Source organism: Monomorium pharaonis, chromosome 5, assembly GCF_013373865.1.
Source record: "Monomorium pharaonis isolate MP-MQ-018 chromosome 5, ASM1337386v2, whole genome shotgun sequence".
In the NCBI taxonomy this organism is placed as follows: Eukaryota; Metazoa; Arthropoda; class Insecta; order Hymenoptera; family Formicidae; genus Monomorium; species Monomorium pharaonis.
In genome coordinates, this window is record NC_050471.1 from 2,778,080 (window position 1) to 2,795,553 (window position 17,474).

The 17,474-nt window shown below is 44.8% G+C and overlaps 2 protein-coding genes across 4 annotated transcripts in view; one reads left to right on the forward strand and one right to left on the reverse strand.

Annotated features, from left to right (window-relative positions):
• Positions 1–17,474, forward strand: part of LOC105837622 (storkhead-box protein 2) — an 82,480-nt gene that overhangs the window by 39,539 nt on the left and 25,467 nt on the right. For all 3 annotated transcript variants that reach the window (XM_036287757.1, XM_036287756.1, XM_036287759.1), the window contains exons 2-3: positions 3,004–3,252; positions 11,271–11,466. In XM_036287757.1, coding sequence (XP_036143650.1) covers positions 3,052–3,252; positions 11,271–11,466 — 397 coding nt within the window. In that variant the 5' untranslated portion in view covers positions 3,004–3,051. The remainder of the gene's footprint in view (positions 1–3,003; positions 3,253–11,270; positions 11,467–17,474) is intronic.
• The window catches only part of LOC105830344, an 85,165-nt gene that overhangs the window by 39,356 nt on the left and 28,335 nt on the right, over positions 1–17,474 (reverse strand). The gene's annotated exons all lie outside the window — the stretch shown is intronic.

A 17,474-nucleotide genomic window follows, 5' to 3' on the forward strand; every position in this document is an offset into this window, starting at 1 on the left:
AAAAAAAATTCAAAGTCTACTCAGGCAAGGCTGAAGCGCGGCATTCCAAGGCTGGGAAAGGTAACGATGAAATGGGCCGAGATCGCGGAATGCGTTATCTTCAGTATTTCAACGTACATCTCTGCGCAATTATCGTTCGGCTTAATCGAACGTGTATAATCCTTACTTGCAACTTTGCGAGGGGCCACGGGGCGGCGTAATTAAGTTATACGGTATCCGTCGTTTCGCCGCATTTCTATGTTTCTGTAAACGTGTTAATCTCGCGGGAAATTACCTTGTCTCTACTAGCGATCCGATGGAAGGGAAGGGAGGCCGCAATGAATCGACCGCGAGGAGAATAGCCGCGTTAACGCGGATCTCATTCTTCCTATTTCCGACGAGACGTCGTCGCCGCCTCGGCGTTTCTTGCCGCTCGGCGGACCGATCGACGTCCGTGATTACTGTAATTACGATTATAATAGACGAGATCTGGGGGGGGAATCCAGGTCGCTCGTGACTCGCGCGCTATGAGGAATCAAAGAGAGAAAAAGAGAGAGAGAGATAGAGAGAGACATTCCGCTTTCCAGTGGTGGAAAAGCGCGGACGGGAAAATTAAACGAGCGAGCGCTAATTAATGTCGTCGGTGCCGGTTCCGATCCCACGCGATCTGATTGACGACCGGGGCGGGAGGGGAGTAGAGGAGGGGGCTTCAGGTTCAGGGATGCAACGGCGTGCATCGGCGCGGCGCGGGTGCGTCGCGGTGCCGCCACAATTGGCGAGACATTAATGAGAGGCCCGACGACGACCCGCGCGACGAGTGAGTCATGCGGCAGGAAGTCCTTTTTCCGCGACGTGGCCGTACGGTCGAACACCTTCCGTCCAACGAACTGGTACAAGGTGAAATCGAGCTTCGATCCGCGGAGGAGGATGCTGATGACTCGCGGGAGGGGAAGTCTCCTCTTCCTCCATCCCTCGGTCTCCCGGCGCTCTCTCGGATTCCGTTTCGTTTTGGAATAATTTCTTTCGCCGATCGGGGCCGATCGTCTGTACCTCCTCCAGACAAGCAGATAGGATAAACAATTTGCCAAGTACGTTGCGAAAATTGCCCTATTGTATCGGTGAGAATGAGATATACACCGAGATATACGGGACGGGATAAAAGTGCGCCAGACACAGCCGCGCGCTCGAAGAGCGGATGGCACGACACGCAGACAACGCGAGAGAGATTAGATGCTATTAAATCTTATTCTCCTCTCTATCTCTCCGCGAATCTTTTTTTTTTTTCCTTTCCTCGATATACATCCCCGCGGGATATCATCAGCGCGTCGCGATCGCGTGAGAGAGGTCGCCATTTCGCGAGGAATTATTCAATGTCGTCCATTACCCGCATACAGAGGACCGTGTGTCTACCACTAACTATCCAATTAACTTCCGATTAAGAAAAAAAAAATAATACGACGGTTGCGGTACACCGGCGTGTCCCGTACGATCGTCACGCATCACGAAATATCTTATCTGCGTTATCAGACATCTATCGATGTCAGGAAGTGAATTTTAGTTACCATTACCTCTTCGCCGGGACTTTCCAATAAAACGACTTGACGTTCATCGTTATTGGAAGTCGGATAATTGGGACGTAAGACAGTGTCGGTCTGTTAACTAAACTTCAAGATGTCTAGTGCATCTTTTGTATCTGATTAAACTTAATTTTTCAATTTTATTTCATTTTATATACATTGTTTTATTTTTTTTTCTTAAAAAAAAAAAAAGAGTAATTAACAGACTGGTATATCTCAGAAATTTGGGCGTTGTTTTCAACATTCGAGATAACCCGGCAATCTCTTTCTTATCCGGATGTACTGCGATACATTTGGCCGCTCGGGACCGTCTAGCAATTAAGGTCAGATCGAATTCACGGGCCGTCGAATCGATGAAGTTATCTTGCGCCTCTGGCTCGGCTCCAGAGAAAGAGACTGCGACAACGTGCAGGACGATGACGAGCCAATCCCTTTCCTTATTACCCGGGCGTTTCGTCTTTCACGAATTACGACGCTATGGCGGAGTGGATTTTCACGAGTAGGGATGTTCTACCCTTCGGGCTGGGCGGCTGGGCTAAATCAATTAGGCGTCCGAGGTGGGAAGCACGTTGATACAATATAGAAACACGTGACGCTGCCTTCTGGCTTTTAGAAGAAGAACGCAGGATCTCAATTTTCGCGTGGTAAAAATTTTTTTAGGAAAGAAAAAAGTACATCTATATTATCTTTTCCTGAAAGTAACGTCAAAGCTGAACAAATATGGTAATGCATGCAATGCAATATGTTGACGACACAAGACATTCGCATTTAGCTAAACTTTGAACGAACATAAATCAACGGATGAGTCGAGAACCACTGATCTTAGATTCTTCGTGTGTATCCTACGAGCGGCATTCGCCTGCAACGCATGCTCAATAAAGCAACTGTATGCGCCACGGACATACGCGTGTGTAAAGGAGGTTTCGCGCAGAGAGTCTCTCACGTCGTCGTCGTCGTCGTCGTCGTCTGTAACTTTCGTGAACTCGTATAATAGTGCGATGAACTCGCCGTCGTTTTATCTCTCTCTCCATGGTACGACGATAAGAATAATTGGACGTACCTAAGACAGCTCGGCAGATGAGAGACGGGGGTCTCCGTTGCGTAAAATTGCAGGTCACTCGCGGTCCTCCGCTATCAAGCGTGTCTACAGTTTTCGGTTGCGTAACGTATAAAATCATCCAGACGCCTTCTTATGTAACTGTCAACGGCTCTCGCTTTTTTTTTTTCGAAGTCTAAGAATTAATTTTTCTTACTTTAAAAAAAATTAATTATGTTTGAATAATGGAAAAAAATAAAAAAATGACTTATCAGTTTCGTTCTGATACAGAAAATTAGTTACAATTATATGTTGTAAATTTATTATTTACACAGATCGATTTTGTTAATTTAATATATCGCAACGGTCTATCCTAAACCAAGTTAAATAGATATTTTTCTTTTATTACAGTTTTCATGATGCCACCGCCCTGTCATCGTTAAGTGGTGGACCCTCGCAATGGCCTCGCTCTTAGGAGAGGGAACGGGCCCTGGTGGCCCCGGGCCTTCCCGATGCCTCTTGCTCCTGCAGAGGTCCCTGGCGATTCAGTTGATCCGAGGTGCACCTCCCCACGTTACAAATGCCGGTCAACGGGAAAGTCCAAAGGAACATCCAGCCGATGAGATGTGGATGTACGACAAGGGCTACAATCTGTTTCAGGTGAGTTTGTGCGTTATTTCTTGTTGTCTGTGTCGACTCTTGTTTGCGACCGTTGGTCTTTTTTTTTTTTCATCGTCGCGTCGCGAATTTTCGTTGGCGAACAGCCGACTTTTGTTCTCTGGCGCCGGAAAAGTTCAACGGAAGCGGTAACGTTGTTCGGTGACGACGTTGCGGGGCTCCGGCGAGTCTTCACGTTCCCTCCGCTTTGTTCCTTCTTCACGTCGAGCCGCGGCGCGCGGGTCCTTTACGGTAAAGCGAACGTTGATTGCCCGCACCGTTACACCACAATGAGACAATGTGAATTACGAGCAATTTCGCAAAAGTCAGCATAATCGAGGAGCGGCAGGTTAAACGGCGGAAGCTCGTTCTCGCGGCGGCATTGCGCCGACGTCATCCGGCCCTTCGAACAATAAATTTCGCGTTTTACGTCCAGAATTCCTTCCACGGAATAAACGGCGGCGAAACGAGAGAGACGCGCCGCCGCCGTTGTCCGGCGGCGGCGCCGTGCGCGTCGTAATGCAGCTCCGTCTCGAATTTATCGCCACCAATGCGTAACATGTAACCACTGAATATTCAACAGCAGTCTGCTGTCTGGTCGGGAAAATCGTATTAATGCTCGTGCCGATACGGCCAATCACGAGAGGGAAGTGCGTCGTGTAATAAGCGGATATTGTGAAATTACCCATCGTGCGAAATAAAAATGAAAAAATTAATAATTAACGAATAGCCAATCAAGTAAAAAGCAAACTGAGGCAATAAGTAATAAGAGTGAATAATAATTGTAACGGAAATTATTCGAAAGATATATAATTTGCTTGAAAATCGGAAAATCGATACATCTTTTTCGTTCTTGAGCTTAATTACAAAATAGACCAAGATTAAGAATATGACGAGATAAAGCCGAAACGTGACTGTACAATAGCGAAATGCTCTCACTTTTCAACGAGTACGTACTCAACAGAGAAGCACCCTTGCGGAAAAGTCAACGAGCGAAGCTCTCGCTTCCAGAGTTAATAATAAGGAACGTCGATAACGGCGCGCATTGTCGACGACAAAGCGAGAGGTGCTGAAGCGTCGAATGTGCAAGAACAACAGTTCTTTCGGACTCTTAGGGCTGACCTATTCCCAAAACTCCCCAAAATTCTTCGTGGTACATTTTAAAAAGATGAAAAGAGTTTTTAACAGTCGATTAAAGAAAAATTAAGAGGCCTTCTTTAAGAATAAATCTACATTTACCGTGGGGAATAAATTGAACGTGAAATAACGCGTGGAAGTTGGAATACCTCGTACATAAAGGCAGGAAATCTCGCGTTGAGCGTTGTTCGTACGAGAGAAGATATAATCTCGAGGTCGCCGAGTGAATTAGATCGGCGTTCTATAATTGTTAAGGCAATTATTAGACGTTACCGCAGAAACTGTTCTATGTATGTTCTATCGATATTGCGGTTCCGCGTCATTTACGCGCTACGTATACAAACCGTTTCATCGATGTCTACGGATAATAATCGATCGACGAAGATACGATCGCTTTTCAACAGAACGCTCGTCAAATGCGTTCGCTGTCGCTGTGGATCGGCTGTATCGATATCGCGATACAGTCGTTGCTCAGAACATTGTATTCCAATGATTAATTTTATCTGGAGGGGAACGTTAAATGAAATTCTGCGACTTCCCGTCAAATCGCTAATATTAATGATAACAATTTAACGAGACAAGATATAAAAGAATAAAACAATTTGTGTATAAAACTGATATGTAATATTAATGATACCTATTATTATATTAATAACAACAAAGTAAATGTTGTATGATTAATATAATTAAATATATATATAATATACATAAAATATATTCAATTAAATTTTGTGTGATCGGATTATATTTATTCGGTGATTAGATTTTTAATTTGTCTTCTCTTTGTACGGTAGAAAAGCGACAATGACGAACGAACGGCAATTTACCGATCTATTACTAGTAATCTCAGGTTACTAAATAACAGGGCATTGTTCGATACGGCTTTTGATCTGCAAAGTTGTTTACAAGATTTATCGAAGGGTGCGCGAGTCTGCATTCGAGAGAAAAGGCACTTTACGCTTCCTCGACGGCTCTCGCGAGCGCATTGCCGGCCGTTGCCGGTCGTTGTGACGTTTTTAAATCACTGTTATTACGATACACCGATCGCGCATTGCCGCGGGGATGGTCGGAGCGCAGCCGACGATCCGGCGGACACTTTCCATCCGCGTGGCGATTTCCGCCATGAGCACGTCGCCGCGCCGAGGCGACAAAAAGTAAGACAGTTTACGTTGAGCTACTCGACTATAACCGCAGTTTGTGTACGCGTCAGTTTGTCACAGTCGCTTGTTTACATCACATCTCGTTTGTAAATCGACATTTATAGATTGATAACGAGAATGTCCATCAATCACCGTCAGGATATAAGGGTATTAATGTAAAATTTATATGTCTTGCAAATATGTATAATTTTCAGTTATATATACACGTATCGCAGGATCTCATTTTAATGAAAGCGTTATACTTGAAAAATGTCGTATAATTACCGCCTCTTCTTTAGACTTAGAAAGAAAATCTAGACGAGATTCCGTACTTGGTAACGAGCTATCGTGAATACCGTCGAAGCGAAATAGTCACTCGACTTGGGGAACCAAGCAACGGCACTCGGAACGTAACTAGTGCACTTACGAACAGAACAATAAAGTCAAGCGCGTATCGTTCGAGCGGTTCGGAGTCGGTGCCGGGGATCCGGGGGTTCGGCCAAGGGTTCAGCCACCTCTCGGCTTCTCCCGTTCATCGACGTTTTTCCCAGCCGGCGCGCCGCTGCCCTCGTCGAAAGCGGAATCGGCCGGTCGCCGTTGTCGTCCTCGTCGACGTTCCCGACTTCGTAAATCAGCGCCACGCAGCAGTATATCGCGAGCCTGTAGCCCGAGTTTTATCTCCCGCGCCTCGAGAACTCGTTTATCCGCGGGATGCCCATTCGCCTCGGAGCAATTCGCGCGCGCGATCGTCTATTTGTTTGCCGATTTAATTGTAAAAAATTGCACGGCAAAGAGGGGGATGCGCCGACGGGGCTGGCTGCCCTTCTTCTTGTCGCCCTTCTCTCATTCGCGATTCTCTTATTCCTAGATTAACGATGACATGAAACGTCGGAGCTTATTTTCTGCCTTACGGTATGTAGACACCGATATTATTCACATATTGGATTGTCGCAAGCGTATTGATCTTGCCGCTAATAGCTTTTCGTATGAATGAAAAGGAGTTAATTTCATTATAACATTAAAATAATTAATGCAATTGCAATTTTTATTGTCGCGACGTAAGAAATGGTCAAGCTAACGTTTTAATAAGATTTTCTGTTTTATAATACGATGTAATTTTTAACGTAGCTTATACGTACTTTTAATTCAGTTAGGAGAAACATTTCACACGATTTCTTCTGTGATCTCTAATGATTCTCTACTTGACATAATAAATAAGATTACGTGACGGGCGACGCCTATGTGTCAATATCTGAATATAACTATACCCAGTTAAAGAGAGAGAGAGAGGGAGGGGGGGGGAGATCTCCGCGTCTCTCGCCCAACTATTCGAGCGCACGCTGCACTCGCGATATTAGCATATAAATTATGTTATCGTGATTTATGCTTGCAGCCCGCGTACCCACGCGCGTCTATAAGGGGTTGCTGATTAAAATTCGAGACGACGGGCGCGGGCGAACGCCTTAAAGCCTGTCATCCTGTAATGGCTGATAAATAGATCAATTTCGCAATGGTAAAACGACCTTCGGAAGCAAAATGTCTCGTATGATTTTTCCTTGTCAACAATATGTGGTACGTCTTTTTTTTTTTTTTTTTTTAAGAAAAGGACTGCCCCTATCTCGATCGTCCGCTCTGCCACACACCAATTGCTTCACAATACAGATAAGAGATTGCTCATATATACATAGCAGCTTTGATCGTCGAATAAATATTAATGGATTAATATACTCGCGACTAGTAGGGTTTCGATAGATCGATAAGCAGTGATATGCAGCGCGCAATAATACCGCGGTGCAAATGGCGCTGGCAATAAGTTTCTGGTATATTTCGTTCGACTCCGTTAACCGCTCACGTTCGTGCGCGGCCTCTCAGGTTAGGGCTTTAAAAGGATAACCATATACGCGCGGCGGGAGAGTGCACGGCGAGTATATTGCATAATAATTAACGGGCAGCCAACGACCGTACAACACCCTATACTGCTGCCGCAAGTTCATTGCCGGCACGGAAATCGCATACGTACGTTACGAGCACCGTGCCGCTGAATAACAATGGGCTCTCGTTTTATACTTTCGCATTTTCACGCGATTTATTTCTCTCCCCGCAGATCGCGTATGTGCATTTCATTTTAGTCTCGCTGTTATCAGTGTTAAATGATTGAGGCTAAAGAAAGCTGCAGAAAACGCCTTTCCACTTTCTTGAATATCGTAAAAAAAAAAAAAAAAATATGTGGCCGAAGAAGCCACGATTTCCAATCCGATTTCCTATTTCACGTTATCTCTTCTCCATCGTCATCCTATGTTTCCCAAATGCCACGAACCCTCGAGGAAATCCCTGTAGTCGTTCTACATTTCGCTATTCCCCCTCGATATCTGCAGCTTATAATCTTTTGGGCAGTTAGGGGGGGCAGAATGTATACAAGATCTCGCGAGTAAATACAAGATAATCGTGGGGACCTCGAGGGGTGTGTGCGTTCGATTCATTCAATACGGAGTATATTTTCTGGCCTTTCTACCGTAACTCCGAACCTAACGGGCGTTCGTTTGCGACGACGCTCGTTATTTTCCGCAGATTAAGTGAGAATGCGTAAAGCGATTTTTCTCCCCGGGATCGCGGATTGTGTTACCTCGCGATATCGTAACGGCAATTTACGTTTAGCGAGCCCCGTATCAAAGCCCGCTTTTTCGCACAGTTACCCGTGGCGTGCCGCTGGGCTGGTTAGAGGAGACATGGTAAGCTGGTTCAGCGCTAATTATGGTTAACTCAGAACTGTCGCACTCTCACGGTTAGATCCTCCTATGAACAATAAGAGCGTCTACCTTATCAGCATATCCTGTTGCCCAGTGCAACATACTTCGCGATGCAACGCGATATTTTTACGTACCTATGCAACTTTGCCTGCGCGGTGTTTCAAGCTTTTGTGCCGTTAAAAACGGCATTCGTCTATAAACTAACATATAAATATATCTATAAAAATCTATAAAAAAATAGGTTTACATTTATATATACACGATATATGAGCGATGATAAAAATTTCCATGCATCGTTTGACACAAACAGAAGTAAATCGGGCGGATTTGTGATCGTAGGCGCAGTCGGAGCGTGATTAAACGTTCCAAAATGTTTTCGTAAAAGTCTAGGATTACGAAATGGATTAAACGAGACGGAAATTTCCTTAAAATTGCGAAAGTGGCGCTTTTCTCCGGCGTTTATCGTGTTCAACCGGGCGGAAAAAACGAAGCGTTAAGAGCGTAATTCGATTGTAGAAGGTGTCCCGATCCGCGTCGATCGGGAGAAAGAGATCGGTGGAAGGCACGATCTTTGTGAAATCGATCGTGTCCGCTCGGTTGATCCGACACACCGAGAGAGGCAGCGCACGTCCCACGTCCCACGGAGCTGCCGTGAGGAAGCCCATCAAGGCTTTGACGTAACCGAAAAGTTTCACCTGCTGAAAATTTTGCGCCGCCGGCTCGCGCGGGCGATTTAATAATCGCGGGCCCCATGCACGCGGGAGCGCTGCGCCTCTCATTACAATTGGCCTTTTCTTTTTCGCTGCGCTGCTGCAATGAAATTAAAGTGAGACACACTGAGAAAAAAATGTCGAAGTATTGAGAACAAAATATTTCTTGTGACGTTTTCTTCGATATTTATTTGTTATAAGAAAATTTATTTGTGAAAACGACAATACATTTCGGTGAAATATTCTGTGAAATATACTTCTGAAATATATTTCTGTAAAATATATCTTATTTAAAGAGATAACATCCAGCGTGCGTAAAAATAAATAATTTATTTGCTAGAGATAAAACATTTAATTCGCCCTATTTAAATAAACCATTTATTAGAGAAAAATAATTAAAATTTTCTAATGAGAAATAGTGTATATTTTACTCCAAAAATTTTATTCCTAAGAAATAAACCAATTAATAAGAAAAATGAGATGCATTTTATAGAGATATATATTTTGTTTTCTAACCAAAAATATCGAAGAAAACGTTATAAGAAATATTTGGTTCACTTTGACTTTTTTCTCTCAGTGTATACACATTTGTCTCATTCCAACTTACTGCACCAGTACGGCAATGCGGCGAAAAAGAACGGACCTCATATCATCCTCGAAAATTCGCGCCGATGTTGTAATCGAAGCGGCGCGCCGCCCGATTACGAAAGTTGATTGTCGCGCGCCCGGAGATTGCAATAATACCTCGGGATAAAAGAATCTGATTGCGATCGAGAGCGCACTTCGTTTCGTGACGTTAAGTAACGTCATTACGCGACGACGGTGATTCAGAGGCGTGTCGCCTCGAGACGGAAATACTATACTTGAGATTAAATGTGAAAATCACGGAGCGCGCCTGTTACGAAATACCGAGTTGAGAAAAAAAAAAAGCACGTCACGTAACAAAAATTGCGCGAAGAAGGTCTCGACCGGGTGTGTTTCGCGGGAGCATAAACGACGGGCTCGTGCATCTGCGAGGGAATACGCCTTGGCACAGCGTTGGCGGCAAGCCAAAGGGTGGATGTTTGCGCCGTGCTCCGTTGCACAGACACAGAACGAGGCTGGTCGTTCGTTCGCGGCGGATCAGATCGATCACGGATGTGTAATTTGCGGCGGCTACACGGAGGTTCCGTCATTCGGTGGTATAGTGAGTAACCGTCGCTACACGGGTTAACTTCCAGATGGTGAAAGTCCGGAGATCCTGCGCTCCTACGTTGCCGTTAGATGCAAAATCGTCGTGTGCACGGCGCATTGTATTCTTTACGTTAAATTGGACTCGCGAGCGCTGGTTTCACTGGACGGGCGCTGTCTTTCCGTTCGAGCGAGTTCGAGCAAAGTGGCTCAAATCGAACGCCATTACTGAAATTCTAATCGCGAGATCATCTGCTATCATACACCGGCAATCCAAATTATGCGATTTAGCTCGAGATTTATTTACTACGTATAATATGACTCCACAAATAATTTGATCGAAGTTGATCGAAATAAATTTCCACGACATAGTCTTCTTTTGTGTTTATAGCTGTTCCTTGTACAATAGGAAGCTGTGCGCTTTTCACAAGTGCGGAGAGACCGATCGTCCCGATCGCTCGAACGAGAACTGTTATAAATCACCCCGAGTGCGGGTCGATCGATTCCAGCACTCCGCACTAATTTCATGGTTTAGCCGGGCGAAGAGGGGGACGAGAAGACAGGGGGGAAAAATCCTGCGGGGCCGTTCGTTTATGAGCATTGTCCGGGGCTCTCGACCCTATCACGGCTCATTCTGCGACGCGAAACTACGCGGGGGGGTTTCAGGAAACGTCCATAGGGGTAGAATCGTGTTTCGTCCCCGAGTTACGACGAGGGTGAAGCGCCATACGGCCTCACGGAGAGATAAACACTTAGAGACCGAGCTATATTTCAGAGTGTAACTCGTCGGCTTCCATCGCGCGACGCGTAACGGCTTTTTTTTTTTATTAGCAACGCAAAATACGACGAACGTGCGGGCGATAGTCGTTTTTATACAGACAAACGTAATATCATTCTGTCATAAACCTTATTTCCCCCCTGCATATTCATATGCTCGAAAATTGAATATTTATTTGCCGTGTAACCTTTAAGCAAATTCCGATAAATAAAGTAGACGCAGACTAATTAAATTTACTAATTAATATACTATGTAAAGGAAATATTTAGTAAAAATAATTGAATTTCTTCTTTAATTTCTTAGTGCAATGAGAGATTATTTTGCTCTTGTGTCTTTGCAGAGTTTCTTGGAAGCGAATTCCAAATGCTGGTGGAACGCGGCCCTGGTAGACGCGACCCGACAGCTAAGGTACAAAGGCCACGTGTCGCCGGGTGTGCTGATGGTTGGCGGACCGCCCTGCGCCCTCGAGGTCTTGAGGGCGGCATGGGCGCGAAACGTTCTACGACCACCCGCGGACCACTCGATCACCTGCCTCGGTACGTACCATCGAATTAACTCCCGCAACGCCGGAGGGCCGGTTTAACCTGACGGCCGCGGCTCCGCTCGCCGTGCGACCGGATTAAAATCCGTTTTATTCAAACTGAGATAATCGACGTAATTGAGGGGGGGAGGGGGGTTCAATTAAAGATAAGGCAATCTGTGAAAGTGAAAGTGAAAGCGCCGACATTTTACGAGAAACGGGTTCTTAACGAGATAATCCTGCGTGACCCTGGTTCCTGGCGCATTTCGATTCCAATGCCAATGCAACGTGCGAAAATGATGTACGATCGTTTAATCTCGAGCGTGCCTTTTTTGCCCCTTTAGACTTTCCAGCGTGGCATCTTTGCTAGTAATTCATTGCCCCGCGACTGGACACTGAAATATCCTACTTTGATTGAGATAAACTCGTGTATCATTTACAGTAGTTTTGCAACTCTTCAATCATCCATTTTAATTACTTCCTTAATGCGTTAGAATTAATCCGATTAGTTTTAACGTCCATAAGAGTAAATATAAGCGTGCATTTGTATTATAAATTATCGCCAAGTTTTGACCAGATATCGACGCTTCGCTCCAAAGGTATGGTGCAGGGTGTTGAACACAAAACCCGACTACGTGTAAATAAAGCGATCGAATTGCACGGAAGGTGCCCGACCTTTACGCGTTACTCTCCTTATCCGCTTATCCTCCGTAATCCGTGCCTGTCGTCAACGTACGTTCTACAGAAATAACTTGGCGCATATCTTATCGGGTACCCCATGCGCACCCGTATGCATTCCCGCTTCCTTACGTCGCGGCGCTCTCTTTCTCCCTCTTTATAATACCTCGTCCCTTTACATCTTTTCGGTCGGTGTCCCCGGTCTTTTTCCACCTCCGCCGTTTCTTTCCGATCTTATTGCTCCCTTTTATACCCCGCGCGCTCATATCTGTACACGCCTACGCTCGACTATCTCGCATACCGGGCTTATGCTAATGTACGCGCAACGGCGTAGGAACCCGCTGCTCGTTACCGCGATGCGCCGCGCCGGCCGCCGCGAAAAACGCTATCGCGAAAACGAAAGAAATTTATTCGCGCGATAAAGAACGCGTTACGTGACTTTATCCGCGTGGGAAAGCTGCCTGCGTAAACATCGAAAAATTGCATCGCAGATCGAGGAACGATCGTTTCAGATTTTTCCTTTTTATCCGCTTCGTTTATAATAGCTGCGAAAAACAGTGACACACGAAAATAATTGTTTTTTTTTTTTGCTCGAGTATCTAAAAATTTAGCTAGATCTGAAAATAATTCTACTAGATCGTCAAAATAATTATGAAGGAAGTTTGCTACGGAAGGGAAAACGACGAGTAAAAAATTTTGACGTTTTAGCAAACTAACTTGAACTATCTTATATAATTATTTTATAGTCTGACAAAATTACTTTCAAGTCTATATTTAATACAAATTTTTAGATTCTTTAGCAAAACGATCATTTCCGCGCAGTAATTAATGCATTTTACAATTATATGTATATAATTATAAATAATAATTTCGCGCCAAGTTAGCTGTATTAAATTGAGACGCATCGTCGGCGTGTATAATAAATCGGAATATTAATTTACCGATTTTACTTTCGTAATTGGAGTTAACGGCCGATTTATCGCGCCGAATGCGGTTAATTATGGTAAATTACTGCGCGCGAAGATTATTAATTATTTTTACATTAAACTTGCCACCTGCGCGCGACACGACGGTGCTGCGAGGTCCGACGAACTTTCCGGTTCGCGCGCGCGGCTATCTCCGTGTGGCAAACAAGTTAGCTTGGCTAACATTCCGCTATTTGCCGATCGGGGGTCGGGTACACCACCGTGCATAACACGCGGCGTCTTAACGTAACTAAAATGCGCGTGCAGTAATGCGGATTTCGCGCCGCCACATAATCGGTCTGTCGTGGACGGTAGAGCTTACGTCCGACCTCTTTATTTTCACGTGTGTTTCTTTCGGCGAAATGTGACGACGACGCAAATGGTTCCGCAAATATTACGACGGTTTTGCGCATAATTCTGCAGTTAGCGTGCCGCCGACTTTCCAACAAAATCCGCACGTGCTGACGTTCAATGCACGCGAGATGCGTTTTGCGCATCGCGCAAAGAGACCGCGCTTGCCCCATCATTTTTTAAATCTATTATAGTATTTCGCAAGAACACGCTGAAAAGCACATAAATACAAACAGTTGGAAACTTTACATTTTAATAATATAAAAAGTTTTTGTTCAAAGCAGATCTTGATACTTAATATTTTCATATTAGCTATTAGATATATTTTTCAGGTCTGTAAAGTGTGTGCCAGCACTTAAACTTGAAACACAATTCAAATCAAATCTAATAATCTTGTATTTTAAGTCCAATAACCATATCGGCACACAGTTTATGCACAACTCAAAAAATTTACTTAATAATTGATATGAAAATATAAAATTATTATAGGCATACCAAAATTTGCTTCGGCCGAAAAATGGCATTTCTTATTTCTCATAGTGCTCGCATATCGGCCAACATATTTTATTAGCATTTCAAGCTTCACTCGAAGCTCGTTAAATTTAATCATTTTTCAATCTCGTATCTTCATGCTTTTATCGTTATGAATGGACGTCAGAGGAAAACGTGACTTAAAATTGCGAAACCGTTTCGAATCGCGGAGCTCTCCTCGCAGCTTGGAGAAGACGGCCGATCGAAAAAAAAAGGAAAATGGCACAACGCACTCCACATAGAAATGACCCGATTGGTACGCGAGTCTCGCACGCCGGAATCCTGCATCCTCGACGTCGATGGGCGGCAGCGAAAGGGAGGCGCGCGCGCGCGCGCACGTCTGGAATACCAGACCTTTCCTCTCGTCTCCTCCACGCCCTTAACTGAAATCCATACGGCGCATTCACGCGCAGGGTAATAAATCGGCCTCCTTCGGTGTGCGACAGTAGCGGCATTCCAGGGCGATCGATTAAGTCGTGGTACCCCATTGGAGACCCGATAAGCGGCGCATTTTCCACGCGCGATTCTCATTTCGCGATTTTTTATCTCGACGCAATTGGTCGACATATACGTGGACCAATCTCTGTTTCGACGTGCAATAATTGACTGAGCGACCACGAGCGGCTATTTATCATTAATTAGATATACCTGATTGCACCGGATGTATTAGGTGCAATTAATATTCTCCTCGTTATCGCACACTTCCATCGGGAGATATTTCTGTCAAGGTAAATGAGATCCGCGGCTGTTGCGGCGATGGACGTGAGGTCTAAACACAGCCGGAAAAACTGACGTACACGTTATACCTGTTTCAAGACATTTATTGCGCATAGTTGGTTAAACTGCAAGTGCCGTGAATGCTAATGCGGGCCAGGTCAATGCATCAAGGAGATAAGGAGCTCGGGCTCGCGTAATGACGAGGGATCCTCCGGGAACGTGCCGGAACGTGTACGGAGCCGGGGAAAATTAATAGCGCCGTATCGACATCCAGTTATTTCTACACTTTGTGTCTATACTATAAATAGATATAACATACACACGCAGACGAGACAGAGCGTGCTGCGAAACGCTCGGAACGCTCGCTCGTATACGTATACACACGTACGCGTTACGTGTCGAACCAATCGTGGCGATTGCGACTCGGCGTTTTTGTCCGTGCGAGACTAAACGCCCGTGTGTTTCATTCATTCATTATATACGTGCATATTGACTGACCGCGGACGTTGTTAAGACGCGCGAAACTCCGTCCGCGTTAGCGCGTTGGCACGGACTGGAGAATATACAGCCGCATTTTACGACGAGGGAAATGGCGATCTGAAACGTTGTTGTTGCACTTTACCGTCGTGATTGTTGTTATGCTGCTTGCGCGAACTCTCGAGAAATGTCGCTTCGTACGATCCATTTGTCACTTTTAAGTACTCAATTATCGGAAGATCAGGTCAAATTGATTTGAAGGAGAAACCACACAGTATACACAGTCGTGAAACCACTTGTCCCGGATACAGAAGATATTGAAACTTTACTTTGTATAAAAAATTTACCAAATGTTTTAATTGTTTTATAAAAAACTTGATTAGAAATGAAAACCCTTAACGGTGATACATTTCCATCAAACTCAAACTTGTTTCGAAACATTAAATTGAAAAAATCAGATTAAGACTTATTTAAATAAAATTGCAACAAAGCGCCAATTATATTTCATCTTGTAACTTCAAACCTGTGAATCGTGGGTGGAATTTACGCGTTGAAGGTGCAAGATGTCTTGCTACAGGCAACAAGATTCCCAGCTGGCCCCCCTTGACCTACCCGGTTCGGTTGACATTTCCATGACCGGCGCTTATCGATTATACACTTTCGATTTGATTCTCTTCCCTCCTCGGGAATCGTCTGTTTCGATCTCGACTCGCAACGCGCGCCGCAACGCAAATCTTTCACTCGGCTATTCAGCAGACAATGACGACGTACTCGGCATATTCGCTTTAATCGAATCTTTGTGCCGAAGTTGAGAGAATCCGACAGTCGCATTTAGCGCTAAATGCGAGTCGGGAACACGATGTCGATACCTTAAGGCCACGGCGCGCTCTAAACACGTCTCTGTAATCGTAAGGTCGGTCAGCCTCTCACGCCTCCCCTGTCACGATTTTGCTATTCGCCCGATCGGAATAAGCTTCGGCGTATGATTACCTCTCCCCGTGTCAGGAAAAAATTCTTTTCACCATTTGATTAGAGGCGAGAGATTCGTACGCGAGCACGTTGCTGCCTAAACGTATAATCAGTATATCGATACCTGACGAATATTGCGAGCCAAGGCAACGGATTAACGATATCCCTCTCCGGATATCGCACCCTCGCTTAATAATATCCTCGTGCATACCCTTCTCTCTAGAAGTTTAATCGTTAAGTTATACTTTATTATTATTTCTTATTACATATAGTACATCCCTTTTTTTTTCAGTTTTAAATATTCACATTATTGAATTATTATTTTATTCTTGCAAATTTCACGTATTCCGTTTCTCATTAAAATCACAGGTTTGATGGCAAAGGGAACCGTGGAAGGAACTGTATACAATGTGCACCTGATATTAATTAACATTATAAGGATCTCAAAAGTGCCATTACTTGCCTCTCCCGAGTCTAAAAGGGGGAAAATAAGAATTTCGAAGACCCCGGGGACAACGAGGAGATCCCACGGTGCTACGATTCGTTCGTTCCCCGTGTGCAAACGTGTATACAAGCGAGTGAAATGACAGAGCAGCGGGCAACGAAGCTATCTGTCTAGCCATCTACCAGCGCAGTGTAAACCTTCGTAGGCCCATCGATGTACGTCACAGCATTTTCGAGTGGCAACTTCCTGTCGGGTGTCAGCTGGTTCCTGGCGGCCGCCTCCTCCGTAGATCGACGATTACCACGATGATGGTGGGGTCACGAGACACGACACACTTCGCTATTACTTCGTTCCTTCCTGCCACTTCTCGAGACGTTCCCGGACATTTTCCCCACGGTGTTGCTTCGGTGGATTTAGCGCGCCGCGCGCGTCCCTCTATTCATATTCATAATTCGTCAACAGCAAAGCACTCGCGCGATTTGCCAGAGATGCGAGTCGCGACTTTCTTCCTGCGCAAGCAATACACCTTATTGCATGACTTTGAAAGGCTCCTGAGCTATCACCTGCTTATGGTAACCGGAAGTTTGCACTTTCCACCTCTTCAAGCGCAAAATCTAATGCTCCTATAATTGTTTGAACAATTAAATGATTGCACGCGCACACATATTCGCTAGATAATTTTTTCTTTAAACGGTAGATAATTACTGTAATCTTCGTGGCGGAATGTTTGATCGTGAGCTTATAATATCGATATAAAATATGCGCGCGCATACGATTACGAGCGAACATTACTTCGAATGATGGAACTCGCGGTTACCTCGTTTTAGCGGCGTTTACCGCGATATTAGCTCATATTACGGAGTCAAACGGGCGTCGTTTACGTAGCCGAGA